The following is a 27,727-nucleotide window of genomic DNA, read 5'->3' as shown; positions in this document are numbered from 1 at the left end:
CCCAGTTCAGAGGCCTAACAGATTCTGTGTGTTTGTTTTCCAGACCTTTCCCCCTTATTCCTCTGAGTTTACCGTGCACATCACAAAAAACGTGCTGCAGTGGTCTCTTCACCAGGGTAGCGGTGCCCCTAAGACATTCTTATAGTTATTTGGGTCCATTTGCGGTGTGAAGCTTTGCTCATGTGACTTGTGACTTTGGGGGGAAATAGGACTTGAAGGAAAGCCAGCAAGTCTGTGCAAACCAGTTTTTATTCGAAGAATGGGAAGTATAAGGCTCATGGGAAGCCTACTGTAGCGTCTCACGGGATCAGGGCAGAGCTCTCAGGACTGACTTGGCCCATCAGATAACATCTAAGGAGCACATTTCTCCCCCACTTTGTGGGATTTCCTCCCACAACACACGACACTCCAACTTGTTGTCATGGGCTGGTTCTTCTACATTCAGCAGAGAGCAGTTCCAAAAGTGGGACATTGTCCGCACACGGTGTGCAGCCTTCAGTCTCCCACAGTGTGCCCCCTGTGACGCACTGTAACAAATAAACTCATTATCAGCTTGATAAAAGCCACCCCTCCCCCTCAACCCCATATTTCTATAATTATGAACATTTCATTAGTAAATTACCGGTTAGCTCGCTTAAGTCAGAAGCACTGTCAAGAGAGCATTTGTTGCCCTAGCTTTAAATCGCTCAAATAAGCAAACAAACAAGAAAACGGCAATATCTTTAGCAAAGATCACAATAATATGATAGAATATATACACTTCTGCTTTGGTAACTAAAATACAAAGCTGATGTTTTTAAAGAAGTAACAATGGTCAGGGGGCGCCTGAGTGGCTCAGACATTTAAGCGCCCGACTCTTGATTTCCGCTCAGGTCATGACTTCCTGGTTCACGGGATCCAGCCCCGTGTTGGGCTTTGCGCTGACAGCATGGAGCCCACTTGGATTCTCTCCCTCTCTCTCTGCCCCTCCCATGCTCATGCTCATGCTCTCTCTCTCTCTCTCTCTCTCTCTCTCAAAATAAATAAATAAATTTTTAAAAATAGAAGTAACAATGGTCACTTGTAGAAAAATCCTTTGTCCCTCTAAAAGACTACAGATAGCCAGTTCCCCACCCATCTGACAATCACCATGCGCATGATTTTTCTCTTCACTACTCTGTGCCTCACCACTCTGCTGCAATTCTTTAAATAGAAAAATTCCTTCTCATTACAGACAGTGTGACCAGATTTTTGGTTCAAGAAAATAACATCAAAATATTTGGATGCAAGCAAGCTGACTACCACACACCAGAAAACTGTAAACTGTCAATCAGTTTTGCTCTTGCTGAAATTTTTTTGCAAACCTGCGTTTTATTGAAATTCAGAATATTCTTCTCAAAGCACTATCCAGTATAATAATTAAATGTTGACACCATTTTCCAAAGTGGCTTGTGCATTAGTGCTCTTTCTCCCACTCTCTCTCTCTCTCTCTCTCCCCTGAGCATCTTTCCGGAAATATTATTAAGTATAATATTTGAATAAATGGTTATGCAATTCTGGCAATATAGGAGCTCTGCCTGGTCATGCTAATCTTTCTTCCTTTTCTCTCTGGCAATATATTTGGGTTTTGTTCTAGTTTCCTAGGACTGCCATAATAAAGTACCAAAAAGTGGTATATAAATAGAAAAAAAAAGTGGTTTTATATAAAAATTTTTTATCTTACCATTCTGGGCACTGGAAGTCCAAAATTAAGGTGTTGTCTGGGCCATTCTCACTGAAAGGCTCTAGTGGAGAACCTGTTCCGTGTCTGCCCCAGGTTCTGATGTCACCTGTCATCCTCGGCTTACAGCTGTGCAACTCCAATTTCTGCCATCTCCTTATAGAGTTCTCTCTGTGTGTCTCTCTCTGTGTCCAGATTTCCCTCTTCTCATGAGGACACCAGTGTGCAGCCACACCCCAGCAGACTCGAAGCCTAGGCTGGGTGATGGTTCAGTGAGGACAAAGAAAAGATGTAGAGATAGCAATCAAGGCACAGGTTTATTGGGGGAGAACTTGCATACAGAGAGTCCAGGAGCGGCCGACTGGACAAAGCATCGAGTCGTGGGACTAACACGCAGCAAGTTTCTACATCATAGCCACTCAGCCTAGTGACTATCAGTGGCCTTCCCCTCCTTGAACGGCCACAATTTCCAAGAAGATCAAGGCCTGCCACCTGAACACTCTTCATTACAAGGGAGATGCTCCAGGGTCAGCCACCCCCCGCGCTCTTAACCTTGAACACTGACCAGCATGTTCTTCTGCACATCCTGCTTGATGGGAGGGAGGACAGGACTGCTACATTCTCAAGGCAGTGATTTAACAAACACATTCAGGATGTGCTTGCACAAACTAGCTACCCAGCGTGTACCACACGGCTACATCAGTTTAGGACCCACCCTAATGACCTTATCTCAACTTGATTCACATGCAAACACCCTATTTCCAAATAAGGTAACATGTGCAGGTGCTGCAAATTAGGACTTCGACATGTCTTTTTTTGGAGGGGACACAGGTCAACCTAGAACAGATCATCATCACAATACAGTTAATAACCCTCGTTAGAATGGTCACATCAATACTGCCCAGTTGAAACTTCAAACTACTAGCTAGTGAATCAACTTTCTCTTTTTTTTTTTTTTTTTATTCTACATAGTGTCCCAGGATGGTGGACATCATGTGGTATTCAGCCACTACATAAGTATCTCAGCTATGTGGAGTTCAGCACCGACATCTGGAAACATCTAGCATTTAATTCTATTACTTCCATTAATTCCATCTTTTGGTCACCGTGTAGTCCTAATCTGTTTCACTTTGTAATACTTATAAGGACTCAAAGTCGTAGGAGTTCTCGGAAGCCTAATACATGTATGAAGCAAAATTATAACTAGCACCTTCATGCAGCTTCTGCTGTCCACCTGTTGTTTTCACTTTTTATTTCAAAAGTAATACATATTCATTGCAATAGATCAAACAATATAGAAGAGTATAAAAGAGTTATTACTAATCTCTTTCTCCCGTGTTCAGCCCAGACCCGCGAAGTAACAAACAGAATCCTTCCACAGCTTTTCAATGCTCATAAATAAACATAAAAGGATATATGGTCGTATAGGATTTTTTCACATTTATCAATAAAAAGACTTGGTATGCAGATTAACTTACAGCTTGATTTTTCACTTGATATAATCACAAATGCATAGATTCATGCATAGATTTCATGCATTTTCATATCAATATAGTAATTCCTAGTATTGCTACACCATAATTTATCCAACCATTCTTAAGCTGAAAGTTCAGATATCAGATATTTCCTGCCACAAACCTGCTTGTCCTTACCTGCTACTACAGCTGTAAAATAAATCCTTACAAACTGAACTCCTGGGTCAAAGGACATATGAGTTTTAAGTTTTTTATGAGATTACAGCAATTCACATTCCAACCAATAATGCGTCTTCTCCCCACACCCTTACCAGCACTGAAGTTATCGATACACTTTCCTGAGTAAATGTTCTCATATTTTATTTTTCGTTAAGAGTCTTCAGTGCTTGCTTGTGGAAGTCACATAGCACACGACACAGCAAACGCACAGGTTCTCCCATTAAAGGCATCTATTCTCTCTGTAGACAGAGTCAGGTACTCTCGACCAAGTGTCGTCGACCCTACGCATCTGCTAAACACAGGACCTCCACTGCACCCAGTCAAGTGTACTCCAGGCCAATGTTGCTCCCCTGGCTAAAGAAAGTCTCAGTTCACACAACCTCCTATTAGAATGTAGTCCCGGAAATGACTGGAACTTTTTAGAAGTTGTATGCCTTTTGGGGGTCTCGTCCCACACTCTAAGTAGTTCATCCAAATACTTACCCTCCCAATCACAGTAGTACTTTCTCCATTTTATTACACACATATTAATTAATATCCTGCCTTGATTCAGAAGGTTAGACAATTTTCTACAACATTGTTGATACTGATATAAATCCTGATGAAAAGTTCAGAAACATTTCTGCTGCCCTTCAGAAAAATCAAATTGTCCTAAAATTTTTAAACTCTTTCACTGGCTTTCTACTTGTCCCATCCATCAATATAACTATGCCCTTGGTATACTTCCTGTTTAAAATTATTCTAGTAATGAGTTAGAGTTTGAAATTTTTTAACAAAGATTTCCAGATTTTCTAAACTAATCTGAAAACGGTTCATGAACATTTGCTTGTCATGTTTCAATCAAATATAAAATAGATATATAAGTAGATGTATTTGATATCATGTCAACTGAAAGTTTTTTTGAATATTAGGAAAGTAGCATGCTGAAAATTGTGGATTTATAACTTGCCTTGAAGTTAAAAGAGATATTTAACAATGTAAGTGAACTTATTGAATTTTGTATATGACTACAATTTCAAAGTAATTTAGGAAAGTAACAAAGAAATCCATAATTATTTTCCAAATAACAAGTTCTAGAAAATCTAATAAAAACATAGTTGAAATGTAAAATTTGCATATAAATTTAGACTTCATATTTCAAAGCTGGTAAATATATTGTAGAAAAGGAGATTTTTATTTCAATTTACGCATACCTACAAGGGCATGAAAGTTTAAATGAACAGAATAGAGATGTTTCAACATTGGTTTGACTAATTATTAGCAAGCTACTTATTTCCAAGGTGTCCTCTGGCCATTTCATCAGTAATAGTATGTATATACTACAATTATTAAAGGAGCTAGACTTTATTTATAAAGGCATAAGGTTGAATCACACAGGACTGAATAATTTCATTATTTAGTTTGTCTCTAAGAATAGAGAGCCCAAGAATAGTAAATAACCAAAGATACCATTCCGTTTAGCATGGGGCCCATTTAAGCAGATGCACTTTGTTTTTACAATGACTTGATTTTTCCAAATAATTTGATCCTGAAATACATATAGATACAGTACTTAAGGGAAAAACTATTTTCTCCTCTCATTGATTCCCCCTGTCTGTTTGGGGCAAAGACAAGTGCCCAGTTTCTTCATAAGGAAAAGGTAAACTTGGTGCTTTAATGAATGACTTGTGAAGGATTGATGAGAGAACCCAGCAATGCCTTATAGAATCAAGTGCTGTATAAAGTAGAGCAACATTTATTAAGCTTTTGAAACTGCACTGCTTCCTTAAAAATGAATAGCAAATTTAATTGAAAAGCTAAATTGGAATAGTGACAGTAATAGCACCCAAAATAACAGTGAGCAAGTTTAGTCCCATCGCAGCCCCATTACCAGGGTATGTGGTTAAGCTAAAAAGAAAAAAGGGAGGAAAAAAAAAAAAGTCTACGTCCTGCTCTCAGCTCTCAGTCCCTCTGTGCATCAGCTTTATACTTAATGGCTGGCTGCCATCCAGGAAGCTGTTCCAGGCCTGACATGATCACCACAGCCTACAGAGAAAGAGCAAGTATCTCTCACAGGACATAGGTGAGGAAAGTAAGTTTCTTTCCTGGAATTACCATCAAATTTTTTCCTGCAACTGTCTGACCTGAATTGAGTCTCTTCACCCATTGCTGTGGCTAAGGAGATGGGGCTGACATCAGCCAGCCCCCACCTCTGGAATTGGCTGTATAGGCAACTCTACCCAAACTGAAAGGCTGAGAATGAGGTAGCATTGGCCAATATGTGACCAAACTATGATTTCCGAGCTCGATATTGGATTTAAGCAATATTGTCTATGGTCCATTTAAAAGTGTATTCATATTCATTTCTACTCTTCATTCTGTCATTTGAATGTATTTCTTCCCTGAAATTAACACGTTATTTGGTTAATTCTCATCTTTCCTAATTCTCAGGTTTATTTGACCTTGGATGAGTTTTATGAAAAACAGAATTGTAAGATGAAAAGATGGTGCTGCGGTCTGAATGTGTTCCCCGACCCAACTGCCCTACTTATCCTCCAAATTCATATGTTGAGTTTCTGAACGCCAAAGGTGATAGTGTTAGAAAGAAGGGCTTTTGGGAAGTGACTTGGCCATGAGGGCAGCGCCCTTATGAATGGGATTAGTGATTTTACAGAAGAGGCTCCAGAGAGATCCCTAGCCTCTTCCACCATATGAAATCACAGGGAGAACAAGAGGTCCCTGACCAGAACACAATCATTCTGGCACCTCGATCTTGGACTTCCCAAACTCTAGACTGTGAGAAAAAAATTTCTGTTGCTTATGAGTTACAGTCTGCAGTATTTTGTTATAGCAGTCCAAAAGGAATAAGACAGATGGTATTAATGCATTTTCTAAATCAAGAAATTCACCAAGGATCTTCAGTTAGTTTAGGCACCAAAAAAATTTTTTATTGAAAATAAGAATTATTTGTATTTTTGTTTTTCAGGATTTAACATCATATCTCTGATTATGTGCCTGTGTACCCACCTAAGGGACATAAATGAGTCCCAGTTATTAAAAAGAAATGCACTTATCTAGGTTCTGTAGTTCCTTTTAATTGTGTTTCTGTAAGAGTTTGTGTTTGGAGGGAACAGTGAATGCAAAGGATCTCAACAGCTGATGAAACCCCTTTTTCAATTTTTTCCAGAACTGCTGTTGCTTTTTGGAAAGCATTTGACCACCATCTGCCCTCTGCCACTAGGGCCCCAACAGCTGCATCTTGCAATGTTGCACAGCAGCAAAGACAAAGGTTTATACCACACACAACTGGCTGTCATAAAGGGAACCTGTGGTCCAGTTATACAGTCCATTAAAAAATTCAAACATTTATACCCATATTAGACTTCCTGGCTATCTGGTTCATGCCAGCTCCTCCCTAGGGCAGCCCTGTTATGACACATCGCCTACCCCAGGGAGCCCAGCCTAATTTACTGCTTTACATCCCCAGCCTCATTCTTCCCTCAGACGTTCTCATCCAGATGCCACTGCTGTGCTGAAGGGGTAGGCTGGAGCTAAGGATGGAGATACCTTCGTGATCTCTCGTTCACTTAGAGTTAGTTGGGTTATGTTGGAGTAGGGGCCTTTCCCAAATCCCCAAGACATGCACGAGGGCAGTAAACTCCACTCATATTTCTCTGGTGTTTGCTCTTCTCAACAAAAAAATGGCGGTCATAAACAGTATTGAACAAGCAGCATTGCAAGAGCCAGGGTGGAACCATCTAGTATCTTGTTTGTTCTCATTTTAATCATCTGCCCACTTAACATATGCATGAAAACTTAATCATTTCCAGCCTGAGGCTTTTAGACAGCAGCAATGGCAGACAGCAGGAGAGTCTTGAAAACTGTGAAGCCAATGTAAATTTAATGGGTCAAAACAAATTTCTTAGCACCTGTTGGTCTTTAAAGACTCTTAGCAAGCCATTCCTCTTCTTCCCAGGGGACTTGAAGACAGCCATTCCTGGATTATTTGGATTTTTCATGGTCTTTTAGCCACTATTCAACAAGTATAATAAAGCACCACATTCATTTATTCTAATAGTAATAAAAAGCATGGATCAGTGCCTCCTGAGACTTGAATTCCAAACAGAAATGTTTTGTAGGAATTCAATACTCATAAAGCTGATTTCTACATATTGATTTTATATGAACTTCAAAGTGCATAAAAAATAGAAAGTGGAATTTTAAAGAAGATACGCACAAGGTGGTATGAACCAATTTGAAAAGATTTGGAGGAGGCTTGCTGTTTTTGTTTTTGCCTTATTTGGCTTTGTTTTCCAGCATTCTAGGAGAAGGCATATTCCCCCAGAGCAGAAATTGTTTTTATCCCATTTAGGACACTCCATCCATGAGATATTGGAGTAGAATTGGATTTGGAAGGACCGTGGAAAGGAAGAATGTCTTGCTGGTCATAGCAATGAGTTCCTTTTCCTCTGGTCCAGATTTTTGTTGTTGTTGCTGTTATCCTAATAACAACAGCAACAGCAATCATGATGTCAACAATAGCTAAGTGTTTTGAGCATTGAGGTTCATGCTGGGCATTGTGCCAGAATATATATCATCTTTATGTATACCTTCTGTCTTAAATCTCATCACAACCCTGTAATGCAGTTACTTCCATTATCCTCATTTTATAGAGGAGGTAATTTAGGCAAGGGGAGGCTAAATAACTTCCTCCAGTTCATACAGCTAGTAAGTGGCAAAGCAGGGATTTGGATCCAAGTCCCTCCCACTACCCCCTCTTCTGACCCAGAGTTCATTTTCATCCACTGGCAATTAATATCTCACACTAATATTTTTTCATCTTTCCCTGATGATAAACCTAGCATCAGGTATGTAAAGACCGTCTTTGGGAAGCAACAGATCTCATTCTTTTCAGCTTCCCCACTGTGTCTTATTTAAAAAATTCCCCAAAGTGTCAGAGAAAAAGCCCTTCCTGTCATTGGGTAGATTAAAATGGCAAGACGAAGCGCCTGGGTTGCTCAGTCGGTTAAGCGTCTGACTTCAGCTCAGGTCATCATCTCACAGTCCGTGAGTTCGAGCCCCACGTCGGGCTCTGTGCTGACAGCTCAGAGCCTGGAGCCTGCTTCAAATTCTGTGTCTCCCTCTCTCTCTGCCCCTCTGCTGCTCATGCTCTCTCTCTGTCTCAAAAATAAATAAAAATATTTTTTTAAAAAAGCTAACAGCTTTAAAAAATAAATAAATAAAATAAAACGACAAGAGTGTTTGAGTACATTCCTTAGACCACTCCTTTTTTTTTTTCTTTCATCTAAGGACCATCTAAAATCATTGCCAAGTAAAAACAAATCATTAATACTGAGCTTGTCTTTCACTCATAATGAGATGACAGGTTTAATTGCTTGATACTGTCCCTGGTTGTCAATAGTAAGATTTCGTTCCCCATAGAGGAATAAAGGAGGGACAAGTTGTTTGTTTAAAGCTCCCAGAACATTTTTCATTTGTGGAGATGGATTTTGAATCTTTATTTCAAATCCGGTAATATGTTCACATACAGCATCTACTTATAAGTAAGCTAGAATGTGTACGTAGGTTAAGTTCCTCTCTTCTGAAATAAACAACTTTGAGTGAGGCATTTTAGACATGTAGATGTGTATTTCAACCAGAGATCGAAAGTAGGGGTATATTTGGAAGATCTATGATTTTCTGAGCCTTCCCCCACCCCAAATATGAATTTAGACTGGGGCGCCCGGGTGGCTCAGTTGGTTGAGGGACCAACTCTTCATTTTTGCCTCAGGTCCTGATCTCTCAGTCATGGAACTGAGCCCTATGTTGGGCTCCTGCTGAGCGTGGGCCTGCTTGGGATTCTCTCTCTCCCTCTCTCTCTGTTCCTCCCCTGCTCACACACTCGCTCTCTCTCTCTCAAAATAAATAAATAAACATTTAAAAAATAAATTTAGATGGCCACACATTGCCATCTTTAAGACTGAATGATGCAGGTTTTGGAGAATGCACTGCCAAACACGGGACGCCCTACTTTACCTGTGAAGATGAGTATGCTTCCAGATGATATGCAGGTTTGTGTTCTAACTCGTCCTGGGAAACAGAAGTCTAAACTCTGAGGAGCAGTGGAGACATGATCAAAGCATCTCCTATCTGAGAGAGGGAAGTGAGACCTTTCTCCTAAGCCAAGGTTTAGGAGAGAGATGGCTTCTGGAGGACTCTTGTGAAGGGTCATATCAAATAAACCTTCCAACTAGTGAATTTCATGTTTTCTTTTTGCAATTGCCTGATGTTACCCTCAAGTCTTATGATTAAGACATATTAATTTTGCTTTGGATTAATTTAACAAGAAAAAAAAGCTGTTTCCTAGCTTGAGGAAAATGGAAATAAAAATCCTACAAAACCTACCAATCAGAGCTGCCTAGGGCAGTTGTCTGGGGCCAGGGACGGCAAGCAACAGCAAGCTGAAATAGAACAGACCAATCCTGGGAATTGTCTAGATATGTTTCCTATGTGTCACAGGGCTCTCATCTCCTAAGTGGGATATTTCCGAGGGAAGGAAACTGGGCAGAGCTGGAGACTATCCTGTCCAAATGGCTTGCCCAACTCTAGAAAAGAAATTGACTCTCATCTGCTATAGACTGTCTTGCTTAAAACAACAGAGTCTAAAGCTGGTTGGAGGAGAGGCCATGAAAGTGGAAGGGAGAGTAGGGTATTCTCATTTCCAGATCTGGGAGGCTGCCCCTACTGTTCTTAAAGGGAAGAACAATAATTCAGCATTGAGTGTTAACAACATCTTGTATTTATATAAATCGTTAAGCTATAATTTTTTTAAAAACCTAGCATTTGTTAGGAGTTACTATTCGTAGTTACCGTATTAGATGCTTTTCACAAATTAAACTCCACATGGAGTAGATACCTCATGCAGTAGAGACTATCATTTTACAGGAGGGGGCCTGAGGCTCAGAGACATTCACCAATGTGCCCAAGGTCACACAGCCAAAAAGTAATGGAGTCAATTTGACTCCAGAGTACGATCTAATTTTCATTATACTCTACTATCTCTTGCTTCACTAAGCACTTCCCAACGTAGAAAATGTGTTTGATCTTCACACTGGCCCGTTAAAGTAAGCAGGAAATACGTGGTCATTCCCCATTTTTCATAAAAGGACATTGATGTTAGGGATGTCGCCCATCCCATCTTGCCTATTGAATTGTTGCCTAAGAAGGGAATACAGCCCTATTCTCTTGACTCCTGGTTTTTTGTTCCTGCCACTCACAACTGAATGCGACTGTATTAATGAGGCGTCTATGCAAACGCCACTCTGCTGGTTCATATAAAGGGGAATGGAACAAAACCCAGTCTTGACCCACCAGAAAACTAAAATCTGCACAGATACAAAATCATCTCTAACTTTTGTTCCACCAAGGATTATGGATGATCTGCTATATTGCACTGTTGTGGATGCCAGGGATGATTGATGATAAAAACAGCTGCTCCCCAGACCCAGCCCTTGGGGTCAGAAAGGAGGTGGTCCTAAGAACACTTTCAATACCGCAGGACAGGGACTGTGGGGAGACGGAAGTTCTTCATTCTGCCTCGCTGGTGTAGGAGGATACATACGGGTATCTGGGCAATCTTCACAAAAGAGGTAACACACAGGTGCATTTAAATGAGTACCTGGGAATTTGCCGGCTGGGCATGGCACAAAAGACATCCTAGAGTACAGACTGCACCTGTCAAGGCCCCGAGAAGGCAAGAACGGTGCAGCTCATTTGGAGAGAGCTTCAATCTAGTGGAGCATGGCCTGTTTTGGACCAGGTGGGGAGAGGTAGGACCGGCAAAGGTGGACAGATGTCAGGACCGGAAGAGCCTCGTTCATCTGTTCCAAAGGCCAGTGAGGAGTAGGTTGTTGCCAAGAAGAGACAATGCAAGTGCCAGAAAGGAGGAGGCGTGTGGGGCTTGCGGCAAAGTCTCCTTTCTAGTCTTCAGAGCCACCTTTCATTCCCAAAAGACAAAGTTGCTAATGTTTTTGTCGCTGTCACAAGGCAAACCATTTCACTCTGACCCGAACCAACTGACCCATGGGTCAGGGTCATCAGAATTGTCATAATCCACATCTGTGAGTGTTTGCCAGGATCACTTTGTGATGTCTACATTTGGACTCATTTTCTACTGCACCATCTGTTTAAAACTGATCCTTGCAGGTGGCTGGCTGCCTGTCAGATGCCTCACATTTTGTCATGTGCGCTGCGAGTTAAAAGGAAAAAGAAGCTTTTAAGAGCATGTACTCCTGTGTCTTTATAAACCAGGGTGAAAACAACTATTCACAAAGTCAATTACTTTGTGCAGGGCTTGCACATACACAATACTTTTGTGCATGTGTGGAATGATCTGGGGAGGAGTGCACTGGTGGTGAAGTGGGTGGGCAAGTGAAGGAGTATGCAGGGACAATCACAATTAAGAAAGGACAGGAGGGCACGTGGGTGGCTCAGTCGGTTAAGCATCTGACTCTTGATTTCGGCTCAGGTCATGATCTCCTGGTTCATGAGTTCAAACCCCACATTGGACTCTGAGCAGACAGTGCAGAGCCTGCTTGGGATTCTCTCTCTCTGTCCCCCAACACTGCTTTGCTCTCTCTCTCAAAATAAATAAACTTAAAAAAATAAGAAATAAAATAAAAAGAAAGGACAGGAAAATTCACATTCTATAATCTGATTGCTACAATGCTTTACCTACCCTCATTTTCAATTGGCTCAGAAAATCAATTAGAAGCCTGGATATTAGTAAGTATTGTGTATTATTTTGGCTCTTCTGTGTGATATGAAGGAGTCAAGAGGATTGTGTGCAAGCATGCATGCTTACTGATGTGTGTGTGTGTGTGTGTGTGTGTAGACAGTTAAAAGCGCTGACCTGAAAATTCCACCAGCCAACAGATTTTTGTAGAATTTTTCTGCCCACCCAGACAGCTAATTATCCAAAAGCTAATTAGGATGTTAAATTTAACAAAACGCACCACTTCCAGAAAAAAGGACGGGTACGACAACCTAACACTTATTATATGTAATGACTGGTGAGGGGGAAAAACAAAACATAACAAAATATGTCAGTGAAGAAGTCTTGGTTTGCAGACTGAGGCAGAGGAATCCGATGTGACTATTTCTAGAATACGAACTAACCCGCGAGTGGCGACCCTATTCCCTGATTTAGGGTTTTCCATGGTCAGTCTCCACTGTGACCTCATAGACAATAACTGATCTTTGTTTTCTTCTGAGAAGAACAAGTAGGTGGTTGATTTAGAGGCTGTTGGGCTGGTTCAATTTTCAGAACAAGTGATTTATTGTGGCTCTTCCAGACTTGCTCTTTTAATAAGTTTTGTTTTGTTTTTAAGGAAGAGCAATGACAACTGGGACTTCTGGTCCTTTGACGAAGTAGATGTCCTATTCTCACTTGTGCCTGGAAGAAGAAAAATATTGGATCCTGCTGAAACCTAACAAGGACACAGAGCTGCGGTGTTGTGTTTGTTCCCGTTGAAGGTCAGCCTGCAAAAAGCTTGGCATCCAGGAAGCAATTCAATTCTGTTTAGGGATTGTATCTGGTAATTACACTCTCCTTAAATCTATGCCTGAGTTGTAAATCGAGAAGAAAACCTTCCAGCAGCCACCCCGTGATCCTTTTTAAAAGGGCAATTTCAAAAAAGTTCAAGAACCTTCAAGGTGCAGGTAATTCTTTGATATTTAGAAGGATTGCAATGAAAAGTCATTAGATTTCATTACGTGGAAATAAGGATTCGTCCTTTAAAAAAAAAAGAAAGAAAGAAACTGAGCACTATCATTCTTAGTATGTACTTTGTTCTGAATGGACATATGTGGATATGTATAAAACAGGGTGGCCGTACCAAATGTTTTTCCTCACAGTCTATGTCTTACTATCTCTACGAAAGAAAATGAAACCAAGTGGGCTTTAGGGATACATAAATGCATTTTTAAATGTTTTTACCTTGGGGGTTAAAAATTAAATAAGCAAAATTCAACCTCCCTAAATTTTTAACAAGCGTTGAAACATACTGAGGAAAGATATATTTAAATTCTACAAGAAAGAACAATATCAAGTATATGCTCTCAAAGGACTTTGCTGTTTCTTCCCATGGCACTCAAACTCCAAACACGGTACCCTGAACCAAGCATAATAAATACTTTCATGCATAACATCTCTCCACCGTCCTCCACTCATACGGATATTGTTGGCCACACAGTACTCATTTATCGTGAGTCTGGACACTACTTACGAATTCTTAACGCAAACTTTACAACTGTTGCTATGAAGTCACTGGGGCTAAAACTTGTGATAAAACAAATGTGTCTCTCTGTATTAGACCCTTCATGAACTTGACTCCCTTCCTGTACTGCAAGTGAGAAAGTACAAGAAAAGCTTAGAGTAGTCACGGTGGTGGTAAAACAGACCTTCTGACGGAGCGCAGAATGGTTGTTTCTCTGCAGGTACCAAACATACCTCTGTTCTTTGGTTCTGTCCCATCCAGGACAAGCCCCTTATTTCACTAGCCACTTCTGTGTCCTTCCTTTTGGCTGTTCTTCATCTCACATCAATTTTTTACTGAAGAACCTAAAATTCCTTCTCATCATTTTTTTACTGAAGAACCTACAATTCCAAGGTCTTCCATTCGTTAACGGCATAGATGAGTACAGTCAGAACAAAATAAAAGAAATGAAAAGTATTTCACATTTTCATAGCATAAAAGCTTAGCTGGAGCCGCTTGGTGTTCTTCTCGAAGTTGATAATATCATAATATGATTTAGGGACTTGGACTTCTTGACAAAGGCAAGTGCAAACATCCTGTAACATTGTTTTCAACATATTTTCCAATAGATATTTCCTTTAACACTTTGAAGATGGCAAAATCTCTCCTAGTTGAACAGTAGGTGTCTGAAAAATTGAGTTTCATACTTAGGGCGTCTCTAGGCAATGGAAAAGAGAATAACACTTCACTGGTGCCATTTATGTATTATATTGATTATCTGGTAAAGCTGTCAAAATGCCTTCTTGAAAATCTCAAGAGGGCAGTTGTGCTTCCTCAAGTCTGTATAAGAAGAGAAGGTTGAATCGTTGCAAGGGGTTCAAAAATTCTGTGTGTCCTCCCCTGATTGCACTGCATGGCACAACGAGAAGAAATTGAATTTTGGCAAAAACAGAAAGAAAAAATAGTCTCCAAAGCACTTCTAGGACATAACCAATATGGAAGTTAAATTTGTTTTATTGTTTTTTCTACATTACAAATTTACGATGAACTACAAGGGCATTTGCTAGAGAGCTTCACCTTTCTTCACCTGAAACCTCGTGTTTGCCAGGTCTTTTAATGCAATGTATCATTTGTAACCATAATAATTCAAAAGAAGTCATGCATCTCCCTAGAAAGACTGCATGAAAAGCTTCTTTAAATCATTTTCTGTCCTATAATAGTGCTTAAATCATTTAAAAGTAAACTATTTTGGCACTTTAAAAAAATCCCCTTTAAAAAATCTCCTAGTTAAAGATTGTTTGCTGAGAGTTAAATTGCTGGTATGAGTAAGTAGTGGGCACTCAATTTCATTTGCCAGTTGGTTCCAGTAACCAAGAAATATTTGATGAGTATGAGAGAAAGTGCTAAGGTAAAAGGGATATTGGGGGCACCTGGGTGGCTCAGTCAGTTAAGCGACCGACTCTTGACCTTGGCTTAGGTCATGATCTCACAGGTTCATGATGGAGCCCTGTGTTGGGCTCTGCACTGACAGTGTGGAGCCTGCTTAGGATTCTCTCTCCCTCTCTCTCTGCCTCTCTTTCTTTCTCTCTCTCTCTCAAAATAAATAAATAAACGTTTTAAAAAAGGGGATATTGCTCTCGTTCTCAAAGAGTTTGGAGTCTTCTAGTGAGCACCATTTATCAGGGTAAGTCCTAGAATATAAACTTATGGGTAGGTCTGGAACAGATAATACTTACTTGCTAGGAATAGGCGTTTATGAATTTCAAAAGTTGTTCTCTAATGGGAAATATTTTTAAAATAAAGTTTAAGATACAATGTTTTTATTTTAACATTAAATAAAGTCACCAGGCTTTTAATTTTAGTACTGCAAATACTGCTTTTTCACTAAAGCAGAAAGTAAAACACATTGAATTTTGTTCCCATATACAGTAGCCTCCATTTTTTTTCTTTGTTTATAGTCTGTGTTAAAAATTCAGTGCAAGTAAGTGGGAGGACATCTTGTGTTCATGAATTGAAAGACTCAATATAATTAAGATTCAATAATATCCAAAGCAATCTATGGATTTAGTGTAATCCCTATCAAAATCTCAACAGTGTTGGCAGAAATAGAAAAAAAATCCATCCTAAAATTCCCATGGAATCTAAAGGGATCCCAAATAACCAAAACAATATATTTTTTAAAGATTTTATTAAGTAATGTCTATACCCAAGGTGGGGCTCAAACCCACAACCCCAAGATCAAGAGTCACATGCTCTATGAACTGTGCCAGCCAGGCTCTCCAAAACAATCTTAAGAAGAAAATTGGAAGCCTCACACTTACTGATTTCAGAGCTTAGCACAAAGAAAGTTACAGTAATCAAAATAGTATGATATCACTACAAAGATCTGTAAGCCAATGGAATAGAATAGAACGCCCAGAAATAAACCTGTACAAATATGGTTAAATGATCCTCAACAAGGGTGCCAAGACCATTCAATGGGGAAAGGACAATCTCTTCAACAAATAATTCTGGGAAAACTAAATATCCACATGCAAAAGAATAAAGATGAACACTTACACAGTATACAAAAATTAACTCAAAATGGTATGAAAGACCTAAATAAAAAGTTAAAACTACAAAACTCTTAGAAGAAAACTGTAGAAGTGCTGACAACACTGACTCCATCCATCTTTGGCCCTCTATCTTGTTTATGACCGCACAATGACCTCTCTCAAGGTTGCGTGTTCCAGGCCCCTTGGTAGTTAATGTTTATCCTGACTGGAATGTAGGAAGGTTTTTTTCTGATCTTCCCTAAGGGGCTCAGAGAAGGCACCACTTTAGATGACAAGGACATATAACTGGTGCACAGGTGTCACCACTTTAGACCTCACCACAATGCTCTTTGCTCTATAAAAGCTGTGGATTAAGGTCCAGACTTGGTGGAGAATAGCTGGGTAGCATCCGGACCATCCATCTGCTCGATCCACCCCAGTCAGTAAGTTAGTCTGAAATAAAACTCTCTGTAAATGATATGGAGTGTCTTGCTGCATTTTTCCATCTCAAAGTGTTCTCTCAGTCTGGAGGATATCTTACTGCCCTCCTCCACCTTCTAACAAAAACATAGGAGGAAAGCTTCATGAAATTGGATTTGAAAATAACTTCTTGGATATGACACCAAAAGTACAAGCAAAACAAATAAAAATAGGTAAATCGGAATATATCAAATTTTAAAACTTCTGTGCATCAGAGAACAGAATCAACAGTGACAAAAGTTAACATAAAGAATAGAAGAAATATTTTCAAACCATATTACTGATAAGAGGTTAATATCCAGGATGTATAAAGAACTACAAATCAACAACAACAAAAAGTCCAATTAAAAAATGGGCAAAGAACTCGAGTAGACATTTCTCCAAAGAAGACATACAAATGGTCAACAAGCCATGAAAAGATGCTCAACATCACCAATCATGAAAATTAAAGAGAGAGAATAGAGAGAGAGAATAACAAGTAACGGACAAGATGTGGAATAATTGGAGCCTTTGGTAGGAATGTGAAGTAATACAGTATGGTTCCACTATGGAACACAGTATGACAAGTCCTAAAAAAATTAAAAATACAACTGCCATATGATCCAACCATCTTACTTCTAGGCATATATTCAAAGGAATTGAAAGCAGGATCTCAAAGAGATATTTGTACACTCATTATTCACAATAACCAAAAGCTGAAAAGAAAGTAACTTAAGGTGTCCATTGAAGGATGAACAGATAAACAAAATGTGGTATATACATACAATGGAATATTGTTCAGCCTTAAAAAGGAAAGAAACTCAGACACATGCTATAATATTTAGGAACCTTGGGGGCATTATGCTAAGTGAAATGAGACAGTCACAACACAGTAAATACTGTATGATTCCAGTTATATGAGATACCTAGAGTAGTCAAATTCATAGAGACAGAAAGTAAAAGAGTGTTTGCCAGGGACAGGAGGAGGGGAAATGGGGAATTGCTGTTTAATGAATATAGAGTTTCAGTTTCATAAGATGAAAAGAGTGCTGGGGGCGCCTGGTTGGCTCAGTCAGTTAAGCATCCATCTTCAGCTCAGGTCATGATATTGCGGTTCATGGGTTCAAGCCCCAAGTTGGGCTCTGTACTGACAGCTCTGAGCCTGGAGCTTGCTTCAGATTCTGTGTCACCCTCTCTCTGCCCCTCCCCCACTCATGCTCGCTCTCTCTCGCTCGCTCTCTCTCTCTCAAAAATAAAAATATTTTTAAAAATTAACAAAATACAATTTTCTTTAAGCCTAGAGCAAGAGGTCCATATTATCCAACTCCCTCCCTGGCCAAGTATGTTCCTGAGTTTTTGGAGGACACGTGGTATGTGTTTCATCATTAATGGATGATGCGGGCAGCAAACTCTTTCACAGTCCTCCCATGGAGAGGTGGAGTCTGTTTCCTCTCCACTTGAATCTGGGCTGATTTCTGATGGCTTTGACCAATGGAATATGGCAGAAGTTATACCATGAAAGATTCTAGTAACCTAGAACCTAACGGCTAGTAACCTAACGGCTGCAAGAGAACAGGCATTTCCACCTTGATCTCTTGGAGCTCTGAGCTGCCATGTAAGCAATCCAGCTACCCCACTAGAAAGACCACAGAGAGAGACCCTAAGTTTGCATGGAGGGGAAGAGCAGCCAGCTGGGCACTGCCTTCCAGACATCCTGCCGAGGTACGTGGGTGGACCTATCCTAGACCCTCCAGATCAAACCGGCCTTTCCAGTCGACATCACACAGAGCACAAAAAATTCGTCCAGCTAAGCCCTGCCAAAATTACGGGCCCACAAAGCAATGAAATAAAGTATTATTGGTATAGTTTCTTATAAAGCAATAGACAACTAGAAAAAACGCTTTAAGAATTTAGTCTTTGAAACTTCTTCCCTCCTTCCTAAAGACTGAAATGAAATGATAAAAGGACAAAGAGAAATGTAATTGCAGATTGATGTCAAGATGAAAATGAACTTAGAAAAGTGAAGATCTCATTTTAGCATAAAATTATATGCTTATGTTATTGAAAGTGAAGATCACATGGGAAAGGGCCAGATAAGCACTAATCGTACACAATAATTCATTTCATACAGGGATGAAAAATCATATCAGTGAGGACATGGGAGCATCTTTGCTATTGCTAGCTTTATCTTCTAATTACATACCCCGTGCTGATATTTTGCCTGTAATACCGAACACACCCGCCCACTGTTCACTGAATCTACTCACAAAGCCGAACTAAGAAATGGTAGGTGGATGTCGGAATGGAGCACAGAGGAGGAGGACAGTGCGTTAGAATTGGCTGAGGGGCGCCTGGGTGGCTCAGTCGGTTCAGCATTCATTTCTTGATCTAAGCTCAGGTCATGACCTCACAGTTCGTAAGACTGAGCCCAGCATCAGGCTTTATGCGGACGGTGTGAAACCTGCTTGGGATTCTCTCTCTCCCTTCCTCTCTCTCTCTCTGCCCCTCCCCCACTCATGAGCTCACTCGCTCTCTTAAAATAAATAAATAAACATGAAAAATTTTTGATTGAGGCAGAACTGTCTGATACTGCTCTCTGCTCCGACAGACAATAAAGTCTCACAGACACTGAACATCAGCGAACACCTATGTTTCAACCTGTTGCCCAGGTGGTTGCTCCTCAAGCAGTTGGTGAAGGTGATGGAAAAGTAGCAAATTTCTGACACTATGCTGAGAAATGAAGAAAGGAAAATGTACTTCTGCTTCTGATCCTTTTTCTGGGTTTGACATAAGGCAGAAGAAAATATTCCGTCCAAATTAAAGACCACCTCTCACTTCATATATTAACTCAGGGTGTTGTATATCATCACTTCTAATCATGACTTACAAGTATTTGTTTTTGGCATTTTCAGAGGTCAGTCCCCAGCAGACCTATTATACAAGCAATTTCATTCAGCTTGGAAATTGTACTCTGTAATTACACTATCCTTCAATAGTCACCCTGACTAGAATGTAAATAACCCAGGGAATTATATGGCTTAACATACTTTTACATTCAAAATAAAGTTGGCTGTGAAATTTAAAGCAGGGGATATAGGCTGATTCCCAAGCTTGTCTTCTCTATAATCCCCAAAGCCCATATCCAGGCATTTCAATTATTTTGGTATATATAACTTTTAAGCTCACAGTGTTTACTAGGTTTTTCTTTTCAAAGTAACATTGGTTTGGGGAGAATCCTACCTGGGTGTGGCTCTTCAAGCCCTCACAGGAGGTAAGAGAAAGATATTCTTTTATGCACAATAAATATTTGGGTTTGACTTTAGGTTGCTTTCCAGCATCTAATATCAGTTACTTAACAATTTACATCCTCTGCTACCTATTCTTACTTGTAAATAAGACTACATATTAAACACTTACTTTGTAGGGTTGTTATAAAAGTTGGAGATGAGGTATCTAAAGATATGGAGCCAAGGGGCGCCTGGGCAGCTCAGTCAGTTGAGCGTCCGACTTCAGCTCAGGTCACGATCTCACAGTTCGTGAATTTGAACCCCAAGTCTGGATCTGTGCTGACAGTTCAGAGTCTGGAGCCTGTTTCGGATTCTATGTCTCCCTCTCTCCCTGCCCCTCTCCCGCTCACATTCTGTCTCTCTCTCTGTCAAAAATACATAAACATTTAAAAATTTTTAAAGATATAGAGCCAAAAAATAATAATAATAGAGATATGGAGCCAGAACTGTATACTCATTAACTATGTAACCCTGGATGAGTAGCTTTGATTTTCCATGACTGTTTTGTCATCTATAAATAAAAAGGAAGATTTGGGCACCTGGGTGGCTCAGTCAGTTAAGCATCCAACTTCAGCTCAGGTCATGATCTCACAGTTCGTGAGTCAGGCCCGCTTCAGGCTCTGTACTGACAGCTCAGATCCTGGAGCCTGCTTCAGATTCTGTCCCCTTCTCTCTCTCTGCCCCTCCCCTGCTTTCTCTCTGTCTCTCTCTCAGAAAATAAATATGCATTAAAATTTTTTTTTTGATAAGAGGAAAATTATATGCTTAGAGCATAGAGTTTTGTGAGAAGGATAAAATTATGTATGGAATATCTTAGCAAGCACTTACTAAGTGTTAGCATTGATGATGATATGGTGATGACACAATAATGATACCTACACATAGTAGTTGCTCAATAAATTATAGCTATTAAAAAAATTTAATGTGTATTCATTTTTGAGAGACAAAGAGAGACAGAGCATGAGCAGGGAAGGGGCAGAGAGAGGGAGACACAGAATCTCAAAAAGGCTCCAGGCTCCGAGCTGTCAGCACAGAGCCTGATGCGAGACTCAAACTCACAAACTGCGAGATCTTGACCTGAGCCGAAGTCGGACGCTCAACCGACTGAGCCACCCAGGTGCTCCTATAGCTATTTTTAATGTTATTGAATTTAAAGAAAATGGGGTAAATCCTATGCCACATGTATTCAGAATAGGAAAACTAGAACACATGGTCTAGTGTGCATTCTATCTATGCGAAAATAATCCAGGTTTATGATTTGTTCAGGGCCTGAACCCATAAATATGACAAGAACAAAAAGACCGATTTTCAATAGCTTTATTCAGCTATTCTCATCCCAACTGTGCATTGGCATCAACTCTTGATTTTTCTAAAATGACAGACAGGCAGGCCATACCTTTTACCCCAATAATTCTGGTCTACAGGTGACTGATATACAGACTATCTTGAAAGTCACATAGTCATCTGATGCATTTCCTAGATTATGTATGCCACAGCTAGTCCTAGCCTGACGAGAGGCCTCGCCAAGGAAAACCAAGTAAATTCAAAACCCATGTATCGTGTCCTTTACTACTAAAACTTCTATTAACTCAAGACCCTATAACTTGATTTTAGAAAGTAGAATTGGCTCACTCTGGGTCTCTGAATAAAATGCCAGCTAAGGAAATTCAAATATTCACAGAAATATTGAAACACTTCTAGAAGTTAGTCATGAATTCTATTTTCAAAAGCTACATATTTTAGTAAGAATGAGTAGTCTTGAGATAAAAGTGTATGTGATCCTCTAGCCTAAGCCAGCAGCCACCAATCAGAGCTGTGATCATTTTTTGGGAGTCAGGGTTTGAACCTGGGTCTGTGTGACTTGATAGTCTGTGTTTTTTCCAGTGTATCCTTCTATCTCAGGGGTATATGCCCACAGTAAGAAGGATGAGACGAGACCCCGGGTTTCCATCCCACATTCAATCCAGGGATGCAACCCTAATGTAAAAAGTGTCAATCTTACATTTTGGCTTGCCTTTAAGGAAAGATAAGCAGTAAGAAAAGAATTGTACAAATCCCAGGTAACTAATTTATTCCTTCTCTTCTTTGTTACGGAATGCCAGAAGCTTTACACGTTCGTATAACAAGGTAAACTGGTGACTCAGCAATCATCCGATTAATTTGCATCATGCTAATAACGCTTCTGGGTAAAATGGGCCAAATGAAAATAGTGCTGAGATAATCTGATTTCACTTGGACAGACCAGGTGACCTAGGTAATTGCGAAAAACCCCACTTAGTTTTAAAGTGTGTAAACACAGTCAGAGCATGAGGTTTGCTATATTTGATTTCGTCTTCACTATAGAAAACCAAATCCTCACTAAGACTTCCAATAGACCGGTAATGATGGTGGGGAATTGCAGGTCTCAACCTCTCCTTTGCGGGGAGGGAGACAGCTTGGGTAAGACCGAATACCAAACATTTACAAGCTTTGAAGAAATGGCTGATTGGAAATTGCTCCTGAGAGAAGATCAAAGGTTGGGGCTTTGTGGAGAGAGGAACAGGATGGGTTTTAAATCAGTTTTTAAATCATAATGCTTTGTCAGTCAGCTGAGCACAAAGCATCAAGGCCTTTGCTGGGCAGAGAACAATTTTGACACAGAATGAAATGGGAAAATAGGATGTAAGAGGGAAGCTTAATGAACAACTTTGTGTCGATTTTTAAAACTGGATTTGGTTTGCTTTAAGGAAACTTTAAACATAAAGAACAGCCAACGATGTCAAAAGAAAAAGCAAGAGCAGTAAAACCGTCCAGATGTGACCGGCACAAGGTACAATGGAAAAAACATGGGCTGTCAAGTCAGACACAGCAAGGTGCAATGTCTGACTCCACGGCTTACTAGCCCTGACAAGTTACTTTCCCCGAAACTTTGCTTCCTCATCTGTAAAAGGGGGCCCTTCGTAAGCTTCTCACGGAATTGTTACAGCATTGAAACGAGACACTTCCTGTCATGCGGCAGGAATAGTGTCTCCAGTCGAACAGTAATATCAATTCCTTCCTCTCCCTCACCTCCAGACATCTACATGGAATAGTCTTTGATTATATTAGAAGCCATCCCTATCCTGGGCTTCCAAAAAGGAATGATACCATAAAGACTATAAATGACAAAGGAAAATACATGAGTGGTGTTTGGCTCACCAAAATCGGTAGTCCGCCCTTGCTACTAAGAGTGTGGTCGGTTGGGTGTGCCTGGGTGGCTCGGTCGGTGAAGCGTCTGACTTGATTTTGGCTCCGATCATGAACTCACAGTTTCAGGAGTCCGAGCCCCACATCAGGCTCCGCACTGACAGTGCGGAGCCTGCTTGGGGTTCTCTGTCTCCCACTTTCTCTGGGCCTCCCCCATTCACATTGTCTCTGTCCCTAAATAAATTAATTAATTAAAGTTAAAAAAAATTAAAAAGCGTGGTCACTTAACAGCAGTGTGGCTACCCTCCGTGAGCTTGTTTGAAATACAGAATCTCAGATTTCATCTCAAACGTACTGAATTGGGATCCGCATTCTGAAAACATCCCTAGATGGTTTCTACGGACATGAAATTTTGAGAGGCACAGGTCTGACTTCATACCATCCAAGGAATTGTTTTACTTTCTATATCAACTGGTTGTAGACTTGACTTCTAGAATAAAATGTTTAACATTCAAAGTCCTCCCGGAAAATGGGCTTAGTTTGTACTTCGAATGTTGTTCAGATACACTTGGCCTTCAGATGGTTTTGTGCACAGGTGTAGGGTTTATGTGTGATTTTTGTCTTTGTGTTTCTGTGATGGATATTATGAAGTGTTCTAGCAACCCAACATTCAAAACTGTTTTTATTTAAGGTGCGCCTGGGTGGCTCAGTCAGTTAAGCATCTGACTCTTGATTTCGGCTCAGGTCATGGTCTCGGGGTTCATGAGTTTGGAGCCACATAGGGCTCTGCCCTGGTGGCAGGGAGTCTGCTTGGGATTCTCTCTCTCCCTCTCTCTGCCCCTCCCCCACTCGCACTCACTCTCTCACTCTCTCTTGCTCTCTCAAAACAAACTTAAAAAACGTTTTTAATTAATATTCAAAAATTAACTATTTCTTTTCTAAATATGGAATAATACTTTCCATGGCACCTCAAATTTAGCTAAATGGTTTTAAATAATTTTAGTTTACAAGAAAGAATGTTTTTAATTGTTCTAATTGTATGAAAGGAGATTTTTTTTTCAAAGGAGATTTTTTTTTTTTTGAATTCTCTTTTCTTTCTCTTCTACATCCATGAATTGACTCAAAAAATTCAAATTCGCTTTAACCATTTTTTAAGAAGGAAGCTGAACTGGAGCTACCACCAAAAAAAAAGTCTAACATTGAATACAAAGGACAAAGATCTTCCCCAGAGGGGTCTAGCATCCTGAATCTGATGTTTAGGGGAGAACTCAGGTTTCTCATTTTCCAGACCAATGAAGCCAAGGTAACATTGGAGGGACTGAGCTGGGAAAGGAGATGACCTCTCTGTCTGGACAAAAGTCGAGGCAGCACAGAGGAGTAGTTGAGAGAGTGGGATTTAGAATAAGAAAACCCGGAGTTCTTATTCAGGCCCTGCGATGGGCTAGTTGGGTGCTTCTGGGCGTGATACATATTTTTCTGAATCCCAATTCCGGCTTCATAGAATGAGGAATCACAAACCTCAGTGGATTATTGTGTGACTCAAACCATACAAGTAAATGCATGTAAGGTATCCAGAAGAGTACCAGCCACGTAGTAAGGGCTCAGTGACTCAGAGCTGGTAGTGTCATTGTTTGCATGTGCAAAGTAAAGGCCTTTGGTTATGGATGCAAACCACAATGCAGGCGTTTCACCCTCCAGTACCCTACCCCCTGGGCAGCTGGGTATATGAGCTGTGAGAAGTATTCTATTGCAATGTTTAGATAAGAAATTATAGCACCTCAGGGCCCCCGAGAGGCTCAGTCAAAGTGTCCAACTTTGGCTCAGGTCACGATCTTGCGGTTCATGAATTCAAGCCCCACAGGGGGCTCCCTGCTGTCAGCACAGATCCCACTTCGGATCTTTTGTCCCCTTCTCTCTCTGCCCTTCTCCCACTGGTTTTTTTCTCTCTCTCTCTCTCTCTGTCTCTGTCTCTCTCTCTTTCACTGTCTCAATAAATAAATAAACGTTAAAAAAAAAAAGAAATGAAAAGAAATTATAGCACCTTAATTTATTGAGTGCTGGTTCCAAGCACTTCTATAAGGGCTTTACATATACTGTATCTTTACCCTTCACAACAATCATCTGTGTTGTTGCTATTATTATCCCCATTTTACAGAACTAGAATCAGAAACACAGAGAAAAATGCCTTGCCAAAGGTCACACGGTAAAGTGGCTATAGTGGGCAACTATAATTTTTTTTTTCCATCTCCCTACTGAGCACTTTAGGTAGAGCACATTTAGGAAATGTTTGAAGGGGGGTCCTGCTGTGAACACTGAATGGTGGGATGATTAAATTTGCACGTCGCTTGGTAAGGCTGTGGTGCCCAGCTGTTCAGTCAAATACTAGTGTAGATGTCCCTGTGAAGGTAATTTTTTTTTTGTAATTGACATTTTAATCAGTGGGCTTTGAGTAAAGCAGATTCCCCCTATTGTAGGTAGTCTTCATGAGTCAGCTGGAGGCCTTCAGAGCAAAGGCAAGATTTCCCAAAGAAGGAATTGAGTCTCACAACTGCAACATAGAAATGCTGCCTGAGCTCCCAGCCTACCTGGCCTGCCCTGTAGAATTCACACTCAAGACTGCAACATCTCCTCTCACCTGAATTTCCAGCCTGCGGGCCTGCCCGATAGATTTCAGACTTTCCAACTCCCGTAATCACTTGAGCTTAAAGTATCTTAAAATGAAATAAAATGTTGCTTCTATTTCTTCGGGGAACTCGAATACAAATGGGGACATAAATCTCCTCTCCTCCTCTCTTGAGACTTAAGAGCACAACACAACCAGTCACAAAGACGGAGGGGGAGTTGAGCAATTATTGACGATGATAACGACATCAAGTATGTACTGGGGGCCGATATCCCATGGCAATGGCACCAGTGGCAGCTTCCCCATCGGGTTGTTCCTTCCCCATCAGGCTGACCTCCCCACCGCCGGGCCTCTTTGGTTTTCTGCCCATTCTTTGAGACTGGCTTTCCAGCTTCACTATAGACTCTATTATTCATTATCCTTCTTGTAATTTCCTTTATGTTTAAGGAAGCCCGATTGTCCTCTGTTGCTTACAACCAGAGCACCCTGATTACACAGTGGTGGAACAGTGATATGCATCTGGGCGTCTAACTGCTGTGCCTCCAGCCCTTTCAGCCTATTTCCTGCCACGACAGAACTTCTGATTGGAAAAGGATCTTAGCAGTCAAGTCCAATTTTAAAGATGTGGAAACTAAGACACAAACCATTGATTCTGGACTCTAAAACTCAGTGGGAACTATGAGAAATGACTCCAGGTGACAAAGGGTTATATAAAGAAAATCAAGGGTTATAAAAGGATTATATAAAAAAAGTTATACCTATCTATTCACAAATCCCAATATATCTAAATTAGGGGTTGAAGCCACAAATAGACAAACTAAGAATGAATTAAAATTCCAAAAAAAAAAAAAAAGGAAGACCTTTCTTATATTTCAGGAAAAGAAGCACTTACATACCTCATACAATCCAGCAGAAGAGAGAAGGTTTCGAATAAGGATAAATTGAATCAGAGATGCTCGGGAGCTCAGGACCAAGAGACACTGGCCACAAAGAAAGATGGGAGTGAAGAGCTCCAGTGGAAATAAGAGGGATTACCTGGGTATCTACAAACCAAGCCAGGAGTCCAGCTTCACCCAGCTCCAGCTAGTTTCTCCCAGCTCAGATCCTTAAGAACCGTGGCCAACAAACATATTATCCTCGGGCAAGAAATTGGAGGATTCCTCTTCCGGGATGGTATGGCCCAGGGGAAAGAGCTACAGAGATTGGTACCTGGGAGTACCCCCATAAAACGACAAATCTCTCTCCAATCCTGATGATATTTTTTGGTTTACCAGTTGACAAGCCACCCTTATATGCACAAGACTCCCAGATGGTTTCTCAGTGCCCGGCTCTTAAATATGAACAGAAAGCCAAGCATCTCCAGATACTCGAGAAAAGTCTCTACCATAATAGTGAGGAGCCAATCCCCAAAACCCAAAAGGGAACCCCCTTACAAAATATATCTAGTGACTCCTGATGGAAAAGCCCAGGAAATCTTGAAACAAGTTGTATCACCACAATGATAATGCTAATTGACAGACTTGAGGAAGAAAATTTCATGAGATGACTTTATTTATTTTGGGGCAATTAACCCAAAGATGGTCATTTAGTAACATAACCTGAATGAATTTCTGCCCTAGCTTCCCTTGGAAGAGCAAAGCCGGGGCACTTTAGAAAACTGAATACTTGCCTAGAGATTGACATTCATATGAGAAGGCTTTGGAGATGGAATTTATTTCTGAGGTCCAACAGTGTAGCCCAAAAATTGAACAGTTATCATATTCAAAAAACTTTTAGAAACTGAAGCATGAAGGAAATACTCAAAGCAAACAAACAAAACAAAACAAAAACAGTAATACAGAATCCCTTGCCAAAAGCTAATTTTGGAAGTTTAGTATCAGGAAAGAATTTTCCCAGTAGACCTATCAATCCAAACAATCTAGGCTGAGGAAATTGTTTCTGATTTGGAATGCAGAAAAAATAGACAAATATCTGTTAAATCTCCATGGGCTTGGCCTCTTGATGCACTTAACAGAGAATGGTCATAAGAAT

General features: G+C 40.4%; 1 protein-coding gene across 5 annotated transcripts in view; it reads right to left on the bottom strand.

The window, feature by feature from the left end:
- Positions 1–230: 230 nt before the first annotated feature.
- Positions 231–27,727, bottom strand: part of LOC122231872 — a 42,015-nt gene continuing 14,518 nt past the window's right edge. For 3 of the 5 annotated variants that reach the window (XM_042960614.1, XM_042960613.1, XM_042960615.1), the window contains 2 exons: positions 1,703–1,956; positions 231–527 (listed from right to left, as the gene is read on the bottom strand). In XM_042960614.1, coding sequence (XP_042816548.1) covers positions 341–527; positions 1,703–1,956 — 441 coding nt within the window. In that variant the 3' untranslated portion in view covers positions 231–340. Of the gene's footprint in view, positions 528–1,702; positions 1,957–9,408; positions 9,481–11,050; positions 11,433–27,727 lie in introns of those variants that run through there. The other 2 variants (XR_006209143.1, XR_006209144.1) reach the window with 2 other exon arrangements.

This window comes from Panthera tigris, chromosome D2 (genome assembly GCF_018350195.1).
Source record: "Panthera tigris isolate Pti1 chromosome D2, P.tigris_Pti1_mat1.1, whole genome shotgun sequence".
NCBI classification, from domain to species: domain Eukaryota; kingdom Metazoa; phylum Chordata; class Mammalia; order Carnivora; family Felidae; genus Panthera; species Panthera tigris.
This window is presented reverse-complemented; position numbering and strand designations above follow the sequence as displayed.